General features: G+C 38.1%; 1 protein-coding gene across 4 annotated transcripts in view; it reads right to left on the bottom strand.

Annotated features, from left to right (window-relative positions):
• Window positions 1-1024: 1024 nt before the first annotated feature.
• Window positions 1025-24999, bottom strand: part of TTC29 (tetratricopeptide repeat domain 29) — a 123945-nt gene continuing 99970 nt past the window's right edge. For all 4 annotated transcript variants that reach the window (XM_071753707.1, XM_071753708.1, XM_071753705.1 and 1 more), the window contains exons 11-12: window positions 1832-1904; window positions 1025-1458 (exon numbers count right to left, since the gene is read on the bottom strand). In XM_071753707.1, coding sequence (XP_071609808.1) covers window positions 1867-1904 — 38 coding nt within the window. In that variant the 3' untranslated portion in view covers window positions 1025-1458; window positions 1832-1866. The remainder of the gene's footprint in view (window positions 1459-1831; window positions 1905-24999) is intronic.

The raw sequence follows: 24999 nt of genomic DNA, 5'->3' as shown, positions 1-24999 counted from the left end.
AACAAAAATACTGTGGTGTTTGTATTTACATTGCATGCACACAGCATGTTGAGCAAAAATGGTCTGAGAAGAGCCAGATGATACATTTTTACTATGCCTTAACAGTGAGAAATCATACTGTCAAGTCAACCAGTTACTCAAATTGTAACTGGTGAATTATTACTATGGCAAAAGCTATTGCTTGCTCAAATACTGTCATAAAAACTGATTACAGGTCTAATGGACCTTGCTTCAAACTGAATCTGGAAACCTCCATTTAAGGAAAGGAATCATCAACAACTGGGATTCACAAAAAAAAAAGCTTTGTTTATCTAGTTGGAAAGAACAGGTTTTCTAGTATATGAAATTATGAAATCTTGCATCAGTTTTCCTAAATAAAATTCAAAAATTCTAAGTCCTGGTTTTACATGTATTTTGCAAAGTGATAGCTGCCATCTTCTGTCCTCTGCCTCTTCTTTGGGCTAGGGATGATGGTAGCTGGAAAACACCCTCTAAGGACTGGGAAGACCCCAGGAATCAGACAGCTGTGGGGCAGGTGGGGAACCCACTGTGAAGAATTTCATTAGCTCAAAATAGGAGACAATGATCCACACACACTCCTAAACTGTTGCCTCAGATAATTTGTCAAAAACAACCCAAGCAGCATTTTAGCTTACCTGGTTGTGTGAAGGAACACAGGCTTTGCTCAGAGGGGAATTTTGGGCTCAGTTTTGAAAATGTGAGATACAGGTATTCTACCAGATGCACTTTCATTGTTAAATATAGTTTTAGCTGTACTTACAGATTGATGGTGCACTTGAGACAGTCAAAGGCATTTCAAATGCTTTGGTTGTACAGGCTTTAACAGCTTCATGAGTGTGCTCTACCAGACTTTAAACAAACTTAGTTGTGTTTTGGGTCCAGCCTGTGTTATAGATTAGATAAAAATTGCACTTCAGGGTGCCATCCAGGATGGATCTATCCTGTTAACAGTTAAACTGCAACTGTTAAACACAGATGCTAAAATCACTGATTGCCCCATGAGTAAGGCATCAAATTTGTGTTTTATTTTTTCTGAAAGGGACAATAATCTGGGACCTAAAGAAAATGCCAGGTACAGTTAAAATCTGAATTTACAAACTATCAAGCATCTTGGACTCCCATTCAGCAGGCATAAAGGGTGTTTAGTGACCTACCACTTTGGAAGACAATAAGCATTAGGGGGGGCACGAAGGGCAAACTTCCTGTTCTCTATTACTGCTTTTGTATTTATTTCAATGAGAAGAGCTATTTTTGAGAAATAGCCTCACTTCAGTCAGAAAAGAACTTAGAGCTCTCAGATTTTTATACTGCAAGACTGTGCTCCCATTTAAATCACAAAATTCCTATCAAAATTCCTTGGTTGTTGCATGACTCTTCAAGGATCTTCCTGTACTCACTAAACATCTATCAGCTTCTCTGTCAGTAAGCAGACATTCTCTACAATGAAAAACAGGAAATAAAAAAATAGTAAATGTAAGTTTACATATACACTTTGATATCTACATGTTTTATTTTTGGGTTCAGCATCTGGTTAATAGATTTGCTCCTATCTCAAAGGCTTATTTCAATAAATTAAAAGCAGTTAAGTGATCAAAAGCAATTAAAATTCTAAAACTGGGAAACTAAGTAAAAAATCCAAAGGAAGTGTGTATATGTTCATTTATGAGCAGGAAAAATGTTTTTTGGACAAAGTAAAACAGAGATGATGGGCAATTGCCTGTTAAAATCATGTTTATTTTGATACCTATGACATTTTTCAAATAATCAGCCTACTGGTGGAATGAATAAGAATTAAGAGCAAATACTGTACCAGGAAGGATTTAGAACTGGTGTCTTTGGAACAGGTCACGGGAGCATCGAAGCACTTGTTTTTTTATCAAGTTCTGTTATTAAAAAAAACACAAACAAACAACAAAAAACTGTATTAGTTCTTTTGATGTAAAACATTCTTAATAGCAACAAGCCTAGAAAGTTTATTTGAACAACACTTAATACAGTAAAAAATCACAAGGGAAGGAAATATTAGACAGCACAGGTGAGCCACGTAAGACATAATCCTAGAAATACTGAACTGACAGGGATTTCTGTTCTTATTTCTTGCCCTCCTGTGCAGCAGGTCTCAAACGGGCTGGTTTTGTGGGACCAGCTGTGGAATGTGCATAGAAGATGCATTTGGATGAAGATGACAGCAGGCAGTGAGAACAGCACCCAGGAGAAGGAGTGACCAGAGCAGACAGCAAGAGCAAGGTGAGGGGGCTGGATCAGTAAGGCTGCCACCTCCCAGTGGGATCTTAATGGGATGTGAGAGCAGGGAGCAGCAGGCAATGGCTCAGCTCTGCAGCTTTTGGCAGCCACTCCGTTGCTGCCCTGAGCTGTGCTGCTCAGCCTTGGTCCTTCCTCACTCCATTTCCACACCAAACACCAACTTCCTCGCTGCACTTTCTGTGCTGCTCCCAGCACCTCTCCAGCAGCACATCTGCCTCTGCCAGCTCAGCCACACCATTCCGAGGGGATTCTTTCTGATTTTGGGCTCACCTCCTCAAATGAAGGAAGTGCACATGTATCTAGTGCATCCCTGACATCTATTTGTCAAGTCTATTCTCAAAGGCTCCTGATTCAGGCCATTTCACAAACTCCTGATCTCTTCCAGTGCTTCACAATCTGCTTCATAGCTCAGATTCTTCCCTAATACTTGGGATAAATATTTTTTGCAAATTAAGCTGATTTTTTTTCTTGTTCTACCTTCGGTAGCCATTAAGAGCAACAGAACACTGTACTCTTTTATAACAATTCCTTATGGCTTGAGAGACTTTTCCTTCATTTAATCTCCTTTTTGAGATTAAGGCAATGCAGTCTTCTCAATATCTGAAAGCAGCTCATGTTTTCTGACCTCTGTACAATCCTTGGCTGGCTGCTCCTCAATTTGTCACTACCTCTTTGCAGTTTTAGAATTTTAATTGCCTTTCATCATGTAATTGCTTTTAATTTATTGAAATAAGCCAATGGTGCATCCTCTTTTTTTTCACATCCAAAATAAATACATCAATTCAGTTCTAAAGGAGGTGAAAAATAATATTTAAAATGATGTCTTGCTGGTGGAATGTTTGGAACAGTTGCAGACTACTAGACTGCTCAAGACTCAATAAAAAGTAAGTTTTGTCATATCACAGGCTTTCAGTAAGTATAACTGCTAACTAGGGCTTCATCAATATTTGTATGCAAGAAAGAATAGGATAAGTAAATCTATGAAGAGCATCTGAGAATTAGCATCAGTTACCATATAATGTTGTGTTTTGTACAAGGGCAAGATGCACAGGAGTGGTTTCCTCTGTATTTAACAATGCAGTTATTCCAGGTAAAATTTGCTGAAACCAGGCCTTGAGTACACCAATAGGAATTCCTTTGCTAGCAGACCATGTCTAAACAAAAAAATCTAATAAAACCTAATTGAACACAAGGGGCTCTGCTCATGGCTGCAGTCTGTAACTTCTCAGCTTGGCTTAGCAACTCCAGCACTGTGAGGCAGCTGAGAGCCTTGTGATTCACAAGTGCCAACAAGGGCTCTGAACCACGTTCCCCCACCTCAGCTTTGCACTGTTGCTGCATTATTGCTTTTTCCAGTGGAAAATCTTTGTGGAAAAAGTGGTGTGAAGCAGGGGGATGACTCAAGCCCCAAAAGCGACTGAGTATGTGGAGCAACATTTGCATTTGCAAGTAAATAGACATAAAAATGTGTCTCTGATAGCAATGTATCTTACACACACCAACACAAGCAAAAAAATGGCAGGGATGTGTACATGACAGATAGGGAATTATAGCATAAATTGCTTTCCTCGTGCACCTTTTGGCCTTTTGCCTTCCCACTTGGACACCAAGCTATTATTGTCTGATTAACAGTTCTACCCTCCCAGCAAATATGAAGCATATCAAGGATAACTGATGGAATACTGAACCATAAGTGTTTTCTTGGCATTTGTTTGGCCTGTGCTATCTGGGAACAATAAAAGCATCTCATATTCATAATGATAATACATCTAAACCACCACAGATCACACAATCAAGCATTCGCCTTCTATCTTATTTTGTTGCACAAAAACCAGAGATAAACATTAATATGTATTAATAGCATGTAAATATAATTAATCTTGATAGAATGTTTCTGACATATTATCACCGCTGTTGATAAAATATAATTAAAATTGTCTGGTTGAATTTTCAGTGCAGCTAGAACTGGCATCTCTCTTCTTGCCATTCACATGTGTCTATCTAAACATCATTGCTCCTCTAAAAATCTCATTATTTGCCTCTGTTTCTGTGAGAAAACTAAGCAGAACTTCTATTCCTTTGCACAATATAATTAGTGAAAAGTCCTACAAAAGAATGAAAGCCACACCTGCAAAGTGAAAATGATCACTAAGTCCAGAGAGAACAGGAATTTTAAGCATCTCAAGAGAGTATAAAGAAAATGCAATGGGCAACACCTGTGTTCTTGAGCTTGCATGCCCAGGTGATGGGGAAGCATTTAAGTTTTTCATTGTTCAGGGACTTCTGGACTTTATGAAACAAGAACTCCACTGAAACTCTCCCCAGATACATGAATAATCACAAGAGAGCTATTTTTGGGGGGGAGCTGAAACTGCTGCTTAAAAAAAGAAAGGCAATATTTTGAGGAGATGACAAAAGAAAGAATGACAGCAGCATGCAAAAGATGAACCAGAAACCAAAGACACAGGAATCTGTCTCTTTCAATAAAATAATGAAGTAGGAGATACTGAAAATAGCAGGCCATGGGCTTGGAGACAAAGAAAGGGGTTCTCTGGGCATTGCCAAGTCGTCCTTGGAACTCTCTGCTGTAGGATGCTGAGGATGTCCTAATATCCTGCGGGCTCAAGAAGTGACACAGAAAATAAATGGGAGGAAAGTCCATAATCCCTCCTACTCTTCCACTAGAGATAACTGGCTCAAGTGGCATAAAATCCTGTCATACAACACCTCAGACAAAAGACAGCAACAGTGCTGGTTGTGCTGTGTTATGCTGCTACATGTATTTAGGCACACGTATGCAAACAAGGTCACATTTGCAATGGTTGCTAATGTGAGCAAACTCCTACTATATTGTACATACACAAGTAGCAATATAAGGCAGTGTTTTCATTATCTCTTTTCCTCTAATTAGTTCCACTTGTTCAGACTCACTATTAGCCAACTCTGTACTTTTGTCACAAAAGGGAGAGAAAGCCAGGCCACCTCACCATATGCTTTAAACCCTCCCCATGATCTGGCAGGGTGTACCAGATCATCAAGTTGGTGTAATGCAGTCAGTGAGATATAACCCATTACTGTAATTTTTAAATTACTTGCAATTTTAAGGGTCATGCAGCTTTTTTCACTTATATAATCTGTAGAATGATGTACTGGAGTAGGAATAAAGATACAGCAGCAAATAACATGATTGCAAACAACATGTGTGTCCCACACATTACAGAAGATCTTCCCACTTCTTTTCTGTCTTGATGAATGAAAACTGATATAATGCTTTTTTTAAAAGCAGTTTTGGCCAACATGTTGCCAAACATGTTGCATGTCAGCCTTGTGTCCAGACTAGGTTCACTTGGAATGGAGGCATTTATAGTTGGAGGTTTTATAAATATAAAGATTAATGAATTTGTACAATTCAGGCATGCAAAGCATTTTTATCAGGCATATTCCATTTAGAATAAGCTGTAAACCATATATAAGGGTTGTGTCAAAGTTTACTGAATAGGGCCCTTGGTAGCTAATGTAACATTTCTCCAACAAATCAAAGGTATTGTTCTATGCTCACATGAATATACAGTAGCCATTACCTTAAATTTAAAACTCACAGTGAGCAGCAAACACACTGTGGGGATATGAAGGCCATATTGTATTGGTGGAGTCTGCAGAGATTTTCTTCATATGGCTTTGCCTGGTTGAAATATATGTTGCAGTTGAAAGCTAAAGGGATTACTTTTGAATAGTCATCACAAAGGTTGATTATATTCGTATATCATTTAGCTGGACCCTGCAGGCTATTATTCCATTAGCTGTGCTGGCCCTGCACTGTCAAAAAGTTGATCATGTAATGTAAAAAGGTCACATGCTCTGTTAAGGTATGTGAAATAACTTGAAACAGTAATCTTTTAAGAGCACTACAGCTTTGTAGTTGAAGGTAGCTCGCATTTAAAATAAATACCTGCAAAATAGTTTAAATGCAATAAATCTACCTCTGTTTCCTATTTTTCCCACTTTGAATAGGCCATATATAATTTGAGTAAGTTAATTGTACCAGGTAAGATGTTGGCTATAAACTGAGATTTTTTCAATCTCAAATCCAAAAAGCTGCGCCTCAAAAAAGCTGCATTTCTGGTGCAAAAGACTTGCTGATTATATTTCCCTTGCACATACAAACACACACACATTTTCTTTCAGTGCTTAATAAAATGGATCTTCAGATGGTTCCATTATGTGGATGCCTTAATATTATTTTATGCTAAAACATGGACAGCACATTAGATTGAAAGCATCTTACTGTTCCACAAGGCAGAGTAATCACAGACTCTCCCTAGATAGAAAATGCTCCCATTGGGGAAACAATACCAACAGCACAGGCTAATGAATCACTGTGGTTATTAAGCATGGGCATTTGTAAGAGCCAGATATAATAGAGATGAACTCTCAAGATTAGGAAGGTTAGAAGGTGGGACCAAGAAAAGGACAGGAGATGATCCAGTTGCATTTTAGACTAAGTTTATGGATGAGCATTTGCTTCAATACAATTGTGTCCATGCTTGCTTCAGTCTTTCTAAGCAGGCAGAAAAAGAGAAACAATTGAGTCAGCTCAGTTTTCTTTGCTCTCAGAGCCTTGCAGGACAATGTGGCATAAATAAATATATGCACACATCCAAGACCCTTAGGGGTTATAGCACAGCTAGAAAGGAGACAGTGCTTCTTTCATTAAACAAAGTTGTTTAACTTAGAGTGTAAAAGAGAGAGTTGGTTCTCTCTTCAGTTTACCCATATATTATTCAGGGCAATGAATGAGTTTTTATGAGTACAAACGAGAGCCTTTAATGAACTACAGAAAGCATTTGAGCAGGTAGGTTTCTCTGAATAAAGGCTTTACAGAGGGCTAAGTTCATGAATGAGAAGCAGATTTTTTTTAATATGCTTTTAAAGAGCCAGCTCAGCCCCTGGCACTATAAGGAAAGTGCAAAATTCTTCTGGTTTGGGTGAGAAAACCTAACAGGAATAAATTTTTTTTTCTCTGCCTAATAACTTCCACTGTTTACATATTCATCTTCAACAGTCCTCAGACAAGCTAATCTTCCTCTCTTACATAGTTTAGCATGTGCCAGACACCTGTACAACGATGGAATTCTCTCTTGAACCTACATTTTTCAGTTCTGTTTATTGTGGAAATTATACATTAGTCTGTGACAATATAGTATAGCAGCAGCTTTTGCACGAACCATTTGTTGAGTATCAACTTTAAATAATGGCTTTATCAGGTCAGGTTGGTGAGTGCAGGTAGAAAAAAAGTATTTTTTTCAAGGCCAAAATATTACACCGGGTCTTTTGTGTATCTTGAAGTTAGAGATACATCACAAAAATGCTAAACAAATTTTGGTGACACAGAAGAATCAGCTTTTAACAACAATCACCAAAAAGATCACATCAAACATGAAGAAACCTAAAGAAAATAGCAGGAAGGTTTTGATTCATAGTTTTACCTTCACCATAAACCAATTTTACATGAAATCCAAGCAACCAGTTTAAAATTTCAGTACAGCATCTCATCTCCATCTCTACTCCAACCTAAAGTAGGGAGTAACTAATGGAAACAACAGATCTGAGTCAGCCTCTTGAAACTTTCTCACTTGGAGGCCAAGTTTTGCAGTGACACAAAGCAAGCTGAATGTCTTCCCAGTGGTTAAGGTTTCCACAGTGCAACAGAAAATTCCCAGAAGGCCCAGAGAAGGGTTTCTTTTCCTTCAGTCCCCACCCAGATGAGGACAGAAATAAGTTCACACCTGAAACCTACTTCTTCTCTCCCTGGAGGAAGCCTCTCTCCTTGGCCAACCCTGGGGGGCAGCTTCCTGAGAAAGCAAAGTTCTGAACAAAATGAGGCTGCTTGCTTGTGTGGTAGAAGCCAAACTCACCCTTGGCTACTCCAAGGAGTTGCTGAGGAAAGATCCTCCAAGTCTGCTGAGAACCATGAGCCAACACCAAAGATTGAGCCCACAGGCTACTTAAAAATCTCTCTGAAACAAAATCCTAATATTGGTCAAATTGGTATTTAATAGTCCTGGAGACCTTTTGCCAGCATTTTTAAAGATATCCCTACAAAACCAGATATATCTTCAAGGTATACGCACAGAAGTTTTTAACAAATAACTGTAGAGTTATGAATGAAACCCAATTTCATTGCAAAGAGCAAAGAAGCAGTAAGTGGACTATGCTGCAGACAACATAATGGTTGTAGCAAAAGCAATACATTTGTTCCCATTTTGTGTCCAGAATTATCATAGCTACATTAATTTTAAAGCAAAGCAAGCTGCATCAGGTGCTTGATAAATAATTACAATGCAGTAGATGTAAAAATCACAGATTTCAGGCATAGCAATGACTACAAGCCCAACTCATGCCTAAATCAGTACATTGAAGAATTCTTTCTGCCTTTTCCCAAACCATTACAGACCTTGTCCTGTAAAACTTTTAAATACTCTACTTGGGAGCCAACTTATGTACTCACTGTGCAACCTTCTTGCATGGCTACCCAAACAGCCTCACATCTTCACTCCTACAGACATCCTGCAGTAAGTCTGCTAAGTTATAAAAACCTCATTAAAAACTGCCAGACAATGGCAGGACAATTCAGCACTGCACTTTGTAAACACCATTTTCTGGCCATGGAACAAAATATGGCACCGAACAGAGAAGTTTCATGTTCAAATCACTGGTAGGGTGTGATATTTTTTTCTGAATATGCAGCTTGTGCCTTCAAAGGAGCTGTCAGACTGCCTGGCACTCCTTTCTCTCAAATTCAGGTCCCACAAAGTGTCCCAAAGGGAGGGCCAACTCAGATTACTTAAACACCTCCTCTTGCTTAATTACACGCCATTAGCGTACTGAGGTTCAAATGTAGCAGCAGACTGCTCTGATTAGAAGGGTCTCTGATTTTAGTTCTTTTTGCTTTTATCTCTGTATTTTGACATTAGTGCTCTGTGTGATTTTGTTGAGAGTTTCTTTTTCTCTCATTCTCTGTGCTCTGGTTTTGGTCTCCAAAGGATTACCTACTTTTCTGTAGTTATATGTAAGAGTACTTCATGGTAGAGATTTCTTTATTTCAGTGTCCCCAGTGACTATTCTGCCTGGTGGCTCACAAACTGTTTATCATCTGGGCCTTCTATAAAGTATGAAGTATGGTTGTGGTTGTTTTGTTTTTGGGTTTTTTGTTTTGTTTTTTTTGTTTTTGTTTTTGTTTTCCCCTGGGAAACTATCTTCCAGAAGCTTAGCCAAAGGTATTTTGTGGGTACAGAACCTGAAGACAGTGAAGCAGAGAAAATACAGAAATGCATCTGCTCAAAAAAACCCCAAACAAACAAAAAACGGATGCCAGGAAGATTTTTTTTCTCCTTATCTGACTTCAGTTTTACATCTTCTAATGCATCAGCTAAGAATATGTAGGGGAGGCATCCAGAAGATCATGTTCTTTAAAAAACAGACACATAATTCCTTACAGAGATACCACTTTTCTTATGACTAAGGTCTTCTGGGGAGAATACCAGCCTCTGTAGCAACTGAAGTCCTCCTCTAGGAATGATACAAAATGTTTTTATTTCTCTCATAAAAAACCCAAAGCAACAAAACAACAGCCCCTCCCCCCAAAAAACCCTAAAAAACCAAAAAACCCAAAACAACACACAACAAAACAAAACAAAAAAACAGCTGCTGGAAATTAAGATTGATCCTTATGCAGGATCCTTGCATTGACATGTGGTGCCATGGATATTATGCTAGGTGAGATATCTCTCCTGTGGACACTTAGGAGAAGTGTTTTTTTCTTAGATTTCTTTGCTGATTTTACCAGCAGATGGAGATCAGACCTACCTCTCCTCACCAGGCACTGGGAACAACAATTTTCTTAGTGAAAGTAACATTTGCTTTCTCCCCTTTAGTTTTTGGATTTATGGCCACGTTCTTTCAGACAACATGGGACAGCTTGAAAGGCCACTACTTGACTTTTGTTGTCCTTACAGCTAAGTAGAGAACTTCAGCTTCCAGGCCAATCGTCCACTTCTTTTGATAAGAAATAGATTCATATGAAAAAAAAAGATTAATGGAAAATGCAAATGGATTTTCTGTTTTATTGGCACTCAGCATAAGACTTGTGAGCTACTTTAGAAAGTTAAAGAACTATAGAGATCTTTAAGAATATGCCAGTAGAAGCTAGAATTTAAAAATAAATGCTCTGGTTAACCTGGGACCAGTCCTCAAGTGATGCAACCAATGCAGCCTCACTGAAGTCACTGTGGCTATTTCAGCTTTGCCAAAAGGCTTCAAAACACATCTTTTTTTAGAAAATATTTGGCTTCACTAATTTTAAAACTGCTTTGAATTACACCATGGCACTCAGGGGGTGGAACAGCAGTCTCAGAAATATCTGCCAGGCAAACAAATGTTTTGATAAAGTGAAAGATGTTGCCCTGCCACCCCACCCCTCAGCTGCAGTGACAAAGCTGAGATGAGAACCCCCCCTCTCAGTGAGCAGAGACTCAGGGAGGCTGAAGGGAGGCAGGGACTCAGGGCCTGAGGGAAAGAGCAGTGACAGGAGAGCTGATTTCTTTTGGATCTCCCCCCAGACATGATGCAAGGGAAGAAAAAGAAACGGGGCTATTTCTGTGTAGCTGTCATGGGTTACAGTGCTAAGGGAAGGTTTGACTCTCAGCCCTGTCCCTCACAGAGGCATCAGTGGAAGTGGAGACAGGCACTGCTTCAGCTGCAGCTGCTGCCAGTTTGAGATGCCTTCCTAAGATGTGGTAAATCATCTGAAGTCACCAGATGAGAAACAAGGAAAGAATTTTTTCCACAGGGCACAAGTTGGAGGGGGATAGTGGCAGATATAATTTTTTTTTTTTAAACTGTTCTTACAAGCCAGAAAACATGTTTTAAAATTAACATCAATTTGAAAATAACACATTTTCCCCAAATTCACAAAGTGAATGTGGAATTTCAAATTATTTCAGACATCTGAAGCTGCTACAGACCTGGGGACACCTTGGCTGTGCTATCATCTTCATGGGGGGAACTGAGAGTGTCTTTGGAAGGTAGATTATGTCCAGCCATTAGGTAGAAGACTCAGGGTAACAGCAATTTGGTTCAGTAACATCAGACTGTACTCAGCTGAGTGTTTGGTGCAGTGACACAAAACCAGGTCTCCCTGATAAGAACAACAGATATGCAGCTTTCCCCTTAAAATCCATGCTGGAATTGTATGTTCTGATCAAATCATGTTCCAACCTCATCAAAAAGCTCACAAATCAGACAATTTGTATATCAGACAAATTGTCTTGCTGAGAAATAACAGTCAGCCACACTTGCTTAGAGGTTTAAGAGTCTTCAAGCAAAGCCATGTTCCATCAGAATGAATATTTCACAGGCACAAATCTTGAGGACTGCCTTCACTCCAGTAGCAGAGCCCTTGTTTGACCCTGGTGCACAAATCCATTCAGGCAATAAACTAGAAACTGCACTTTGGCTTCTGCTGGGTTCTGTTTAGATTGTACCTATTACATTATGAACCAGCTAAGAAGAATATTTGTAATGTGAAGGAATAAAAATGCCAGCCTTTCACAGAGGCTTCATTTGAGCTGGGCAATGTTTTTTGGGGAACTCTACAGACTGTGCTAGAGCAGCATCAGTAACACCAGCACCTGCATCCTTTACATGACAGCAGCATGGCTGTCAGGTCAAGGGAGTGGATTCTCCTCCTCTGCTCTTGTGAGACCCCACCTGGAGTACTGGGAACAGTTCTGGAGTTCCCAACATAGAAAGGATATGGAGCTGTTGGAGGGAGTCCAGAGGAGGCCCCAGAGATGCTCAGGAGGCTGGAGCAGCTCTGTTGTGAGGACAGGCTGGGAAAGTTGGGTTGGTTCAGCCTGGAGAAGAGAAGGCTCTGAGGAGAACTTGTTGAGGCTTTCCAGTACCTGAAGGGGCTACAGGAAAGCTGGGGAGGGATTTTTACAAGGGCTTGTGAATAATTTTAAGCTGGAAGAGGGTAGATTTAGGCTGGACATGAGGAATAAATTCCTTAGGGTGAGCATGGTGAGACACTGGCACAGGTTGCCCAAGGAAGCTGTGGCTGCCCCATCCCTGGCAGTGCTCAAGGCCATGTGGGATGGGGCTGGGAGCAGCCTGGGCTGGTGGGAGGTGGGAGGTGTCCCTGCCCATGCAGGGGGTTGGAACTGGATGAGCTTTAAGGTCCCTTCCAACCCAAACCATTCTGTGCTTCCATGACCTCCTGTGACCACGCAAACCCGGCGTGCAGGGAAGGAGGGAGGTAGGTGACAGGGGCTGACCCACCTCACTGCAAAGCCTTCTGCTGAACTGCTGGCTGGGGCTCTATTTAATTCTAATCTTTGCTTCCCTGTTTAATTGCTTGCTGCTTTAGAGATGTGTTGTAACACAGCAGTTAAAAAAAATATTCACGTGTAGTGTGGGGCCTCCCCAAAGAGCCCTAACTTGACACGTGGGCCGTGACAGCTGGGCCTGGACTACCAAGAAATCTAATCCAGGGTTTCCATCATCTCAGTTGTTGCCTTTCTTTCATTACAGTTTGATGCAGCCCCTAATGGGTTCAGCTTTGTAAAATCAGAAAAAGAAGGAAAGAAAGCAATTTATTCATGTTTCACTAGAGCTCACAGAAGACATGAAATTTCTCTAAAAATGCAAATTATTTTGTGCCACACAAGTGAGACTGGGCAGCTAAAGCTCTGAGAGGAAGGCTCTTTCCCAGGCCTAATGGTTTTATACCCAGTGATTGAATAAATCGATCCCTTTATTATCACATCTCCTTCACTCTCCTTTTTTCTTCAGAAGAATGTAACCAAAGGTATCAAAGCCCCCTTTTTAACCCTAAGAAAATTGATTATGCGTGTTAATTTTGTTTTTAATCCCAGACATATCAAAATAAACACCACAGACATGTGTAGCAGAAATCAATATCTCTTAAGCACCGAGTTGGTAAAAACAAGGATTTAGTAAGAATCCAAGATGTAAAAGACTTGTGTACAAACTAAGCCCTTATTTATGTAATGTGCCTTTATACAAGCTCGATATAAACCTGAAAGAAACTGTTTCAGAAAAGCAGAAATGGTTTACTTGCACTGCATCAAAAATGACCCCGTAAGACCTCCTTTACTGAGGTAGCCCAGATATTTAATGTGAACATATGTTTTTAAAGGATTTCTTGTCTTATGTCCAGTCATTCTTGTTAATTCATGGGACAGCACACTGCAGATGTGCTCTTTTTTATGTTACATAAAGCAAAACCTACATTTAACAAGTGTAAGGTTGGTCATAAAAAATAAATAAAAATAGACGCTTAAAAGCTGGGAAATCACAAAGTGAAGCTATCAGTCATTCTTATTGAGAAGGGTGAGGACAATGTGAAATAAAACTTGCACATCTGTGAACAGACATTGCTAAAATGCCAGCACTTGGCTGTTATTTCATATTCTCTGTAGGCTGCCTTCATCAGGCCAGTCTGTCTTCCTTTAGGGTAAGATGCAATACACCTTCTCACTAGCTGCACTTTCTAGTCACTGACTTCAACTTTAATAGTAATTAAATTAAATATTTTGAAACTCTCTGCAAGTTTGTTTACCTGAAAGAATAGGAAACAAAGTCAGTGTTAGTTTTTGTGTGTTCTACTTGAGAAAGAGCTATCACTACATGTTTTAACAACAGTATTCTTCATTAATATAATTGTTTAATATGTAAACATCTTCCCTAATGACTAGTTTTATAATACTAGTTTGAATCTAAGTACCAATATGTGTGCCTTACTGTATGTACACTAAACATACCACTACTAGGAGTACTTAATTCTGTATGGCTTTACTCCTTCCTGAGTACAGATGAGATAAGCAATACTTCTACAAAAAGGAATAGTCTCTTCTTTTCTGCTGACACTAAAAATCTTAATCCTGCATACATCATTTATAGCCATTTATCCCCCAAACCTCTTTACTTGGCTTATGATGTCATATTCAAAGCTTTAATACAAGGAATTTCTAATTAGAAAATACTCTTAGAGATTTGGTACAGCATAAATTCAAGCCAGACATGGAACAAAAATGGGCTGTGAGGTCAGATTTCCTTTTATCAGCATAGAGAAGACAAACAGAAACATAATTAATTTTCATTCCAAATCACCACCATCTGACACTACCAAAAATTGCTGTCTCACCTCAACAAGATGGACAGAGGCCACAATAAGTCAATAGAGAGACTTCAACACCCCTTGCATCTTTCCCAAAAGTGGACACTTCTGAAGTAACAAAATCTCTGCACCAGCCCTCTTACTTCTAAAGTTCCACAAGGATTAAATGTAAATTTAGTTCTTTGTAAGACCTGGGCACAGCTGTAAAGGGGAAAGATCAGATTAGTGCCAAACTCCAGTAATGTGTGAGTGACTCGCACAGACCAAGGAGATTTCGATTTTATAAATAACTGAATATCTCATTCTATGTCTTATTTATATTATTGATAATGTGACCTGATTCAGACCAGAACAACTACACCCCTGGAGACATCTGCATGTTAGGCAAGCCACTTCTGAATTTTGGGGTCTTTCTTATTCTTCATTGTTCTAGATGTGAACTTCAGAAATTCAGAAAGAGGAATCATTCTGTGTCTTCTAGGATATTGGTAGTTTACAGATCATTAAGTAAATTCACCCATATTCAAAGTGTTGACTTCTCAAGTACCTGTATATTTTATATATTTACATTTACATTGCTCATTATGACAAACATTTTTTCCCCATTAATAATTATACAAAAAGGCAAGTTTAATATGGAATTGGTTTTCCTATTTTATAGGAAAAACATGTCACAGAGAGCAATATTTACAACTCAGGCCCCTGGGAGCTTTTAAGTAATGTTGTAACAAAACAGTATTTTATGATAACTTATTCTGAAATTTAATTACACACAAAGAATTTACAAATAAAGACAGACTACAGCTACTGGTGTTTTAAAGTAGAGAAGCTAGATTTAGGAAATGTAAGAGATCTATTTCAAAGAGTTCTGAATCTGTTTATGGCCAACTAAATTTATTAAGGCAATTCTAACTATTCTGTATAAAATATGTTTGCTAAGGACATATCTATCCACTGAAAGTTAGGGTAAACAAACAACTTAATGTCAACTGCATCACTGCCAGACCTGTGGCTCAGCTCTGGACTGAATCCTGATTTAGTAAAACTTCACAAGTCTCTTTATTAACCACTCTGGGGACTGGCACTAAATAGTTGTAATTTTAATAGTCTGAACTGAATTTTTCCACTAGTGGCAACTGAAACTATTTATTTTTTGTATAGCTTGATATTTTCTACAAAAGCTTAGGACAAGGTTTTTGCCTTGCATTCAAGACACCAAGAAAATTTTAAAAATCTTAAAACTATATTTGTATGCCATCTCTCCCCAGCTATACTAATATTATGGTTAAACTTAATTTCTGAAGATGCTGTATAAAAAAAAATGGGGGGGGGAAATGAGAAACACACCATGTCCTCAGTAGTCTTAAAACAGACCATAAAGAACTATCTTGAATATAAGGGAGCTATGAAGAGATTAATTAATAAGCTACTTTCCCAAACCAAGTCACTGAACCAGAGATGCAGAAGTACCTGAGAATCTGACTTTTTCAGTTTACAAGTTTGAACCAATACCCTCTGAATTTTTAGGTTCATAGTGCAGCTTTAGCATTCATATAATGCAACACTGTTCATGAAAGCATTAAGTCCTACATGAAGAGATGTCTGTAATGCTTTGCTCTTTGGGTTTCTTGAAAACTGCCCTACTTTTAGTGCCCAACCTAAACCTACCAGTGATCCAGAGTTAATTTAAAAAAGTCTTTTCGTGTATCAACATTATCCTGTATTCTAAAAGGCAAAATGGTGATTATTCATCTGTGTGTATGCACTCTGCTGACTGTGGTGGGATTTTTAACATGCATTTAACATGCATTTAACAAGCATTTAACAAGCATTTCATTGTATGCAGATCTTACACCAGCAAGCTATAAAGGGTATCTGTCTGGATTTCTTAATTTTTTAAATTTTGCATTCTGATGCTACTTAACTAATGTGAAAGCAGAGTCCTTATATCTGCAGACAAAGTGTTGATACAGAAAATTTATAAAATATCAATCTAAGGTTAAATTTTTATCTACAGACCTTTATGCATTGTTTGTTTTTTTTAAAAATGTAGGTCTTGACTATATTAAAAAACTTAGTAGAAAAACCAGCAAGCTTTCACTGTAAAATGAAAGATTAGAATTTAAGCTGTTGAAATAAGAATATGAATTTTTCATTCTTTGATTTTTATCAAACATTTTAACAAACAATAACCTCTTAATTCAAGGAAATTTTGAGAACATGTAATCTGGCAAAAATGCAATGTGCCAGCTTCAAAGATAACTTCAAAAAGCTCACACAACATACCATACAGCACACACCACATCTTCAGAAATTTTCAAGTTAGCAGGCCTAGAACCTTTGAGGATTCCTTTATAAATAGATCAGCCAAAAAAACCCCAAAAGGATCATAAATTGAATTTTATATTTCTTTCAATCCCTGACTCTCCCTTTTTGGGTAACCAGACAAATCTCTTAGAAGAAACATCTTTCCTTCTTTGAGTACTGATGCTTTCTACTATTTCTATTTATGCATTCCAAATTCTCTCAAGTACCCACAGACTTCCAGGATAGTTTCACTGAACCAATCCTTCTATTTATTTCCCTGAAGAGGTTCAAATTTTTCCTGGTATTTGCTCAAGCTGACAGACAACATAAAGCAATATCCCCTGAGGATTAAACTGCTTCTTCCTCTCCCAGTTTGATCAGGATGTTACCTCTACATTCAAATAATGACACTGCTATCAACCCAGACTTCATTTCTGATTATTTAACCAGTGCTGTGAGAAAAGAACTAGGAGTGAAGACTGAATTCCTGGAGAGGAGAGAAATGCAGGGAAAAGATGGAAGAAACCCCTAAAGTTAGCAAAAACATGAAGAGAAGGCTGAAGGAATAAAGAGTGGAAATTGTAATTAACAATATAGCAAGGTTTTTTTTCATGTAACTGACTAAGATGATACAGGGAAGAAACCAAAAGTCACTACAAGTTTAGTTACCACATAAGGTTGTATCCTGCCATCTGATGACTGTGAAATTTTTGCCTGAACTTTTCAACATGCAAAAAGGAAGGTGCAGATATTTCTAACATGCAGCTCCTCATTAAAAGCAGAAGCAGGGTCTCTGTAGTTTCACATGCATGTCAAAATATTTGAGACAATTTTATAAAACAGAAAACGAAAAGATTTTAGGGTATAGGTGTAAATATATGACTTAGTTAAAAAGAGAACACAAGGAAAAAAGATTGCAGCAGAAAAGCAAAATGTATTCTTGGGGTGGTGGTCACTAGGGAAGATGCCCAGCAGAGATCAACATCAGTATCTTTATTTTCTAGGTAAGAGGGAGTGGAACAGTCCCAGGTTGAAAAAACACTGGAGAAGGATTAGAGTAAACAGAAAAGAATTGGAGAAGAAAGTGGTACTTGCTCAGGAGGTTTAAAGGATATGTATATATGTATTGTTTAAGTCAGCCTCAATACCAGAATAACATTAAGTGCTAAATAAGACATTAATTAAAAACGAGAATGTTCCATGGGAGGGGGCACCTGTAAAATCCTGACTTCTGTACCAGGCACATTAGCTACAACTCTAATAAAGGACATAACGATAGACAAGTGAATTAAAATGTTATAATGATGAAAAGAAATCAAGATGGCTTTTGTAGAAATCTCATGAGATTATTGTTCCTTTGAGGAATGCATGAGGATCTAGATGAATATTACCTACTTGATTAGATTCCCAGAATGCTTCAGATAACTTATCTGGATTAATAACTAGTTAAAGGTAGGAAAAAAGGGTAAGAATAGATGGATTGATTTTCCCCATGAAGGCAGATAAGTAGTGAATTCAACAGGGATCTAAGGCAGAATTTGTACAGTTAAACATTGGGAAAAAACCCAAAACACAAAATGTTAGTGAAACTAAAGTGACAGAATATACTGCTGATACAAAATCATACAAGGTAATAAAAATCAAAAGTTTAAAGAACTTCAAAAAGATTTTGTGTCTGGGCAATAAAAGACCAGATTAAATTAATTGTGATAAATGCAAACTAAAGCACATGTGGAAAAAAGTGTTTTATGCACAGAGAGCTGGTAGCATTCAAAAGCTTCCAAAAAACGATGGCTTGTGAGTACTGATCTTTCCAATACATTGAAATATTGCTTTTACTTGCAAAAATAACACTAATTCTCATTGTTGTTCTAGTGTAAAGACATCCAGACTGTTTTTCTTCAGCTTTTACCAGCAACAGAGCAAACCAGCACTGCCATAGTAAGACGACACAAACCTGACATCTCGATACTTTTACTCAAGAGCTACATCCCTTGATAGTATCCTAACATTGGGAGCACACTTGTAGTTCCCAAAAAACCCAGCCCTGACTTTTAAAACCAGAAGCACCAATTCCTAGAGTGAGGGAAGCTTACAGGCTAGTCTTCAGCTTGCAGACCATCTGCAGCAGCCCTGTGGGAGGAGAGTTTTTATAAATAAAATATTTGTGAACAGCGGTAGTCACAGCGTTATTACAAAGTCCAAAAAAAAGATATCAAAGGGCACTGTTGCCTGCATTTTTTTTCCCCCTGAACAGTTGTATGCTTCTATACCATGCCCAGAGAAAAAAGAATTTTTAATGTAGTTTAAAATACAGTGCAGGACACATTTTTAAATAAAAACCAGTGATACTAGTTTTGTAAATACATGAATTTCATTTTACCTACTACATTAGTTACTCGTTACCATTTTAATATATTTTGCATTTGACTGAAGATACATTCTGAAATCACTGGTTACATCCTAACTCTCTCTTTTTTTATTTAGGGGATGAAGGAAAGACTAGGGCAAAGCTTGAGGAAACCTTTAAATTGCCCTCAGATTTGGCAGACTCCTGCGTTGTCCAGGCCTCCACACACTGGGTCTGCCTCATTCCTGACAGTGGGACCTAAAGTTATTGCTGCAGGACCATGGAGGCTGCTGGTAGGTAAAGAAATCTGCAGGAAAATGAATAAAACTCTAGTCTGTAATCATCTGTTAAGAGAGTCTCCATCAGCAGCTGGAAAGGTGACAATGTCCAATGTGTATGACACATCTTTTGCCCTCCTCTGTGAGGGACTTGGACCCACTGGGGAAGTGCTGGGCCAGGGGGCCATGGGAAATAGAATAATGGCTTTAATTGCAGTGTTGGTATGAAGACTGCACAGTACTTTGCAATATAGCTTGAGGCTTGACAATGCTACGCTGCCCAAATAACTCAGGAATCACCTTGACTCCCCATTTAGGTGGGATAAGCCTGATTCCTAAGTTTATTGCAGGACTGGAGAGACTTTGGTAGGTACAATCTTTGTGTATTCTCTAGTAAATAAAATGATAAGGGGCCTCAGGATCTGGGTTTTAATGTGGCAATGAAAACCCTTCCTCCTATGCTATACTTTCTGATACTGAGTAGACTCAATTTATATAAACTTGTGTTTGAATGAAAAAGCTGAACAATTATTAGATAGGATGTTTATAATATATTTATCATTTACACTGAAAAAAACCCTGATAGACTAGAAACCTGCATAAATGTATAAAAACAAGCTCATCAAAACATATCACCCAGCACCAAGTACACTCCAGCAGAGTCTGCCAGACACAGGCAATGATCCAATGCAATATGCAATCCTGCTTCTATGTAAACAGAGCATTACACTGAGTTGATGAATGTGAAAAGCATGGATGATCCAAGAGCATGCACTGGGGTTAAAAATTACTGCCAGACCCCCACATCATTCAGTAAAACCTGGCAGGATTTTTAATCCTTTAAAGTACTCTTACTGCACCACAGTCCAAACCTTCAGAGATGCTATCACTGGGCCAAATACCAATATCTGTATTGATCTTGCTGTTTCCTCCCACACAATGTCATTAGCTTCAATCAAAGACTGCAAAATATACTTGAGCCTTGATTTTGCATGACCACCAAGCCTAAGTCTTATGGGTGGCAGTAATCTGTGACAAAATTTTGCATCAGAAGACTGATGATTTTTAGGGTAACACACCATGCAAATAGAAATCATTGAGAGCAAATAGATTTGTGTGCAGATTTGGGTCAGATTTTTCAAAGCATCTATGGATCTCATTAAGTTATTTGTACCAGTATTTAAAAATATTCTCATTTTCTTATGCTGTACTAATGTAAAAGTATTCAGTTTCATTTCTAAAACTTATTGTCCACGGGTGAGTGTGACAGCATTGGTAACAGAAGATGGGACATTAAAAATGACAATTCTAAGAGTTTATTTTATAGGAAGTGCCCACCACAAGCTCACAAAAAAGGATTGCCCTGTTTTTGTGAGTAATGTACATGCTGACAAGGCTGTCCTTGGGGCTTCAGTGATCACTTTTTATAAAACAGTCACTGCTATGCCCATTCTCAAGTAACCACAATCTCTTACAACAAACCTAGTCAAGAAAACTTTCAAGGCTGATTCTGTTTCCTGCAGATATTTGTTAAAATAGGAGCTATGCAGAACACCCTGGTTGGCACTGTTTGAGCTGAGGGGTCAAAGCTGCCTTGTATTCCTCTGGGTGGGTAGGAAGTTGGGGAAGACTTAACTGAGCATCATCCCTTAATAGTTCTTTGTTTAAAAAGCAAGAAAGAGTTGTGCCTGTTGTTCTGCTTTTCACTTACTCTATCTTTGGTGCAGTATAGTATACATAATTTAAATAACCAGGGAATCTCTCTGGGCTCAAAACCACCTGCTGGCTTATATTAGCTAATTAATGGTGATTTATCCAAGTTACTAATTTGAGTGGAGCTGATTGCCTTTAGGAATTTTGAGAACGTTGTAAGAATTTTGATTATAATTATGCTTATTTGATGGGCAGTCTACTTAAAATACCTAAAAAAAGATTTGCCTGCTAGCTTGATTTTTCAGAGTGCCAAATAAATGACTTTGTGTTGTTTTCTACTTGAGTTCACGATTCAGGTAGTTTGTTTACTCTGCTACTCAATTCATCTTTGCCTGGCTCACTATCATGTTCTCTTTTATATTAGGGTTTATTTGCCTAACTTTGAAAAAATGACTGCTTGAAAAATAGCACTCATCTTGAACCTGCAGAGCTTAATCATTTTCACAAAAAAACTAATATAGCAGATTCATTTTGTCCAAACTTCTCTGTCATGCTGACCTGATTCCCAGGGCCTGAAAGTGTGAATTTAATGGTGGTACAATGTCTGAGGTAAGAATATAATAGAAACCTCTCAGCAGTCTATCTATTGGATCAGTGTAATTTCTTTTTTCTCTGCTGGTCTCAGTGTCTCTCAAGGCAATCCAGTCTGCAGACAGCAAAGGAGGCCAGCCTGCTCTTTTCCTGTGATCCCAATGCTACTTATCCTAAACAAAGAATCAACTCCCTAGATAAGGTATGGAGTAGGCATCTGTTAAACACATAATCCTAGAGGAAAGTTAAGTCTATTGAAAAAAAAATATTTTGCTGTGAATTTAAGAGGACACTACCATGAGATCTATCCTGAAGACCAGAAAATAAATTTATTGTAATTTGGCTGTACTGTTGCTTTTTAGCTTTGGGGTTGAGGAAGGTTTTCTTCTAATAATTTTTAGATACTAAACCCAAGAATGATATATAATTACACACAGTTATGATAGTATGTAATTATATGCTACATTCCCTTGAAATGAAAGAGAACTTGGTGATACGTTGGCTTTCAGTACACATTTTTATATGAAAAGTTAACAGAACTAAAGTAAGTCACTAAAAAAGCAATTGTTACCAAAGTAACAATTTGAAACAACGAGAAATTCTACTGATGTGCACTCTTGCTCCATCTCATACCACGTGGTTACACATTGTGTGCAAATCCTTTTACAGAGCCTTGTACAATAGAGGAAGCTCAGGAGATGACCCAGCATGAAGTTCATGAGGATGTTGCCCCATCCCTGGAAACATCCAGGGTCAGGTTGGAGAGGGCTCTGAGCAACCTGATCCAGTTGGAAATTTCCCAGCTCATTGAAGGGGTTTGGCCTTGGTGACTTCCAGCCCATACCATGCTCTGGTTCTGCTCCTTGATGAGGGTTCTCTCACAGATTCTTATTTACACAAAGCTTTCTGACAAAGCCTCCCCTACTTCTGATGAGATGGAAATTAAAGACAACTTTCCTCAAAGCCTCAGCTAATTTTATGAAAGTTTATAAAGACTACAACTTGTAGAAAGCATCTTTAAAACTGGAGCACTACATTTAGGCATTTAATGCCACATCTTTGTCTGAAGTGATGCTTTTTATCAGAATCAGCTGTACCTGAACCATTTTGGACAGACATCTTTCTAACATGCTCTTTCAAAACCTCCAAAAATATGCAGATTTCATACTCTCTGTGGGTTTCTTATAAGTAAAGTGTATATTTCCATTGGGAGTTGCAGGTAATCAGCATCTCAAAGTGCTTTAAATAAGTAGGTATGGCTTTCACTGCCTAATTTTAAATAGACAATAACTAAAGAGATCTGACCTTACATTTCACTAAGCTCTTTATTGAATAAAGATTAAGAGAAAAATTGATGAATAATTGTCCTTTTCTGTGATTATTTAACAAGAAAAAAACATCAGAGAGGAAAAGTGACTTTTCAGCATTTACAAAGCAAACTGAAGGCAAAGAGGGAAATCAATTGCCACCTCATACTGCACAAGCCACAGGGCCTTGTGCTCTCCAGATATTACTCCATGTGGTTTTCTGATAAACTGAGTCTTTTCTGTGTTGTCAAATGTTGCTCAGTATGAAAATCAGACTCCATCATTTTTGTCCAACTTAGGCTGCTCTTTTTTGTTAGGTTTTTCCTCTCTGAACAGTGTTTAATGAAATAAACCAGAAAATTCAGAGTAACATTTTTCACTGTTCATACATTACAAATTAATCTTATTGCTAAGTAAAAGAGATGAACTCCTGAAGTTCACTTCTGCAATTGAACTTATTTAGCTACAACACAGTAAAATCTACAGAAAGTTTTTTGTTCTACAGAAAGTATTTTGTTAGCAAAACAACTAATGCTACTTCTAGTTTTTCCACAAAAAAAAAAAAAAAAAAATTATTCTCCTTTCTTCCTCCCCTTGATATTCTGGTGTCTTTAATCTCTGTTCATCACTCTCATGTATGCCCATATAATTTCCCTCTCATAACAACTTTAGGACAACCTGAATCTCATTCTTCATTTATGGAAGGAATGCATTTCTTTGGAAATAACAAGCTTGGCAGTCTTGAAGTCTCATTTTAGACCACTTCATCAATGATGTTCTGCAGGACTTTTTGATTATGACTGCCCAAATTCAATGACCTGGTCAGTGAATCCTGCCTGTAAACACCATGAAGATTTTATAAGAAAGAAAAACATGTAAAAGGAAATACAAGGGACTCCTTGTCACACCATCTTATATCTAAAATATTGTCTGATCTAGCTCACTCAGTTGCTGGTTGTGAACATGTGAGTTTAGCTTTGTATGTTGATGCTGCTCAGTTTTAATTTTTAAGTAATATGTTGAAGTGTTCACTTACTATGAATCCAACTAAAAAAAGCCTATTCTTTCAGTAACTACTTGATGAGAAGCATAAGTAGCTAAACTTGAAAAAACATGATATATTAAGTGCTTGCCATCACCAAATACTAGAGCAAGAAATGAGAGTACAAGTTACATGCAATAGCCTCAAAACCTGCTGCACTCCACATTCCAAAAAGCAATTTATTGCAATATAAATGATGTGATATCTAGAAAATGCATACTTATTGATAGACCTTGTTATTTTTACTCTTCTTGCAATTCTTACCCCTCACAAATGAGTGTGCTAACTAATCACTTTAGATAGTATTTAGCTGAGGAGCCATTAATGAATGGAATGAAATTATCTTAATTTTCCTAACTCCTTCACAACTGGTAAAACCAAATTGAGCTCACATTCCAGTCTGAACATGGGCTGAGCCAATCTGCCCATCTGCAGAATGTATTTTATTAGGCTCTATTCACATTTAAAACATCTGGGACTGTTTGGTGTTTTAAATACACTGTATTCTTTAGAAATTAGCTACGCAGCTTTGGACTTATTAATTGTTATTTTTCAGAAGACTTTCTTGTGAGAAAATACACTTTAACTCCTAGGTACTGTCTTGTGCAATGTCCTTATTAAAAACATCAGATGCCTGTAGCCCAGAGGGCTGACAGCTTCCTCCAAAGCTGTACCACTGCTCCAAGGTAACCTCCAGGGGCTACTCAGGCATGATGCAGCCTTCATCCCCTCCTGCAGAGTCTGAGCACATCATCCCTACAACAGTCTCAACCTCAGCTACTCCTAAGGTGGCTACTGAGCTTCTCTCCTGGTAGGGAAGCAGTTTCACTGAGCAAGAAGAAAAAAAAAAAATAAATCACCTATCGTTTTCAAAAAATTTCAAGCAATTTAATGAAAGAACAGCAGCGTGGATTCAGTGCAACCGAGGGCTTTTTTCCTCCTGCTCAGACACAGGTAACATTTGTTTCCATTATATCACTCATCCG

The sequence above is a fragment of the Heliangelus exortis genome, chromosome 10 (genome assembly GCF_036169615.1).
Source record: "Heliangelus exortis chromosome 10, bHelExo1.hap1, whole genome shotgun sequence".
Classification (NCBI taxonomy): domain Eukaryota; kingdom Metazoa; phylum Chordata; class Aves; order Apodiformes; family Trochilidae; genus Heliangelus; species Heliangelus exortis.
This window is presented reverse-complemented; position numbering and strand designations above follow the sequence as displayed.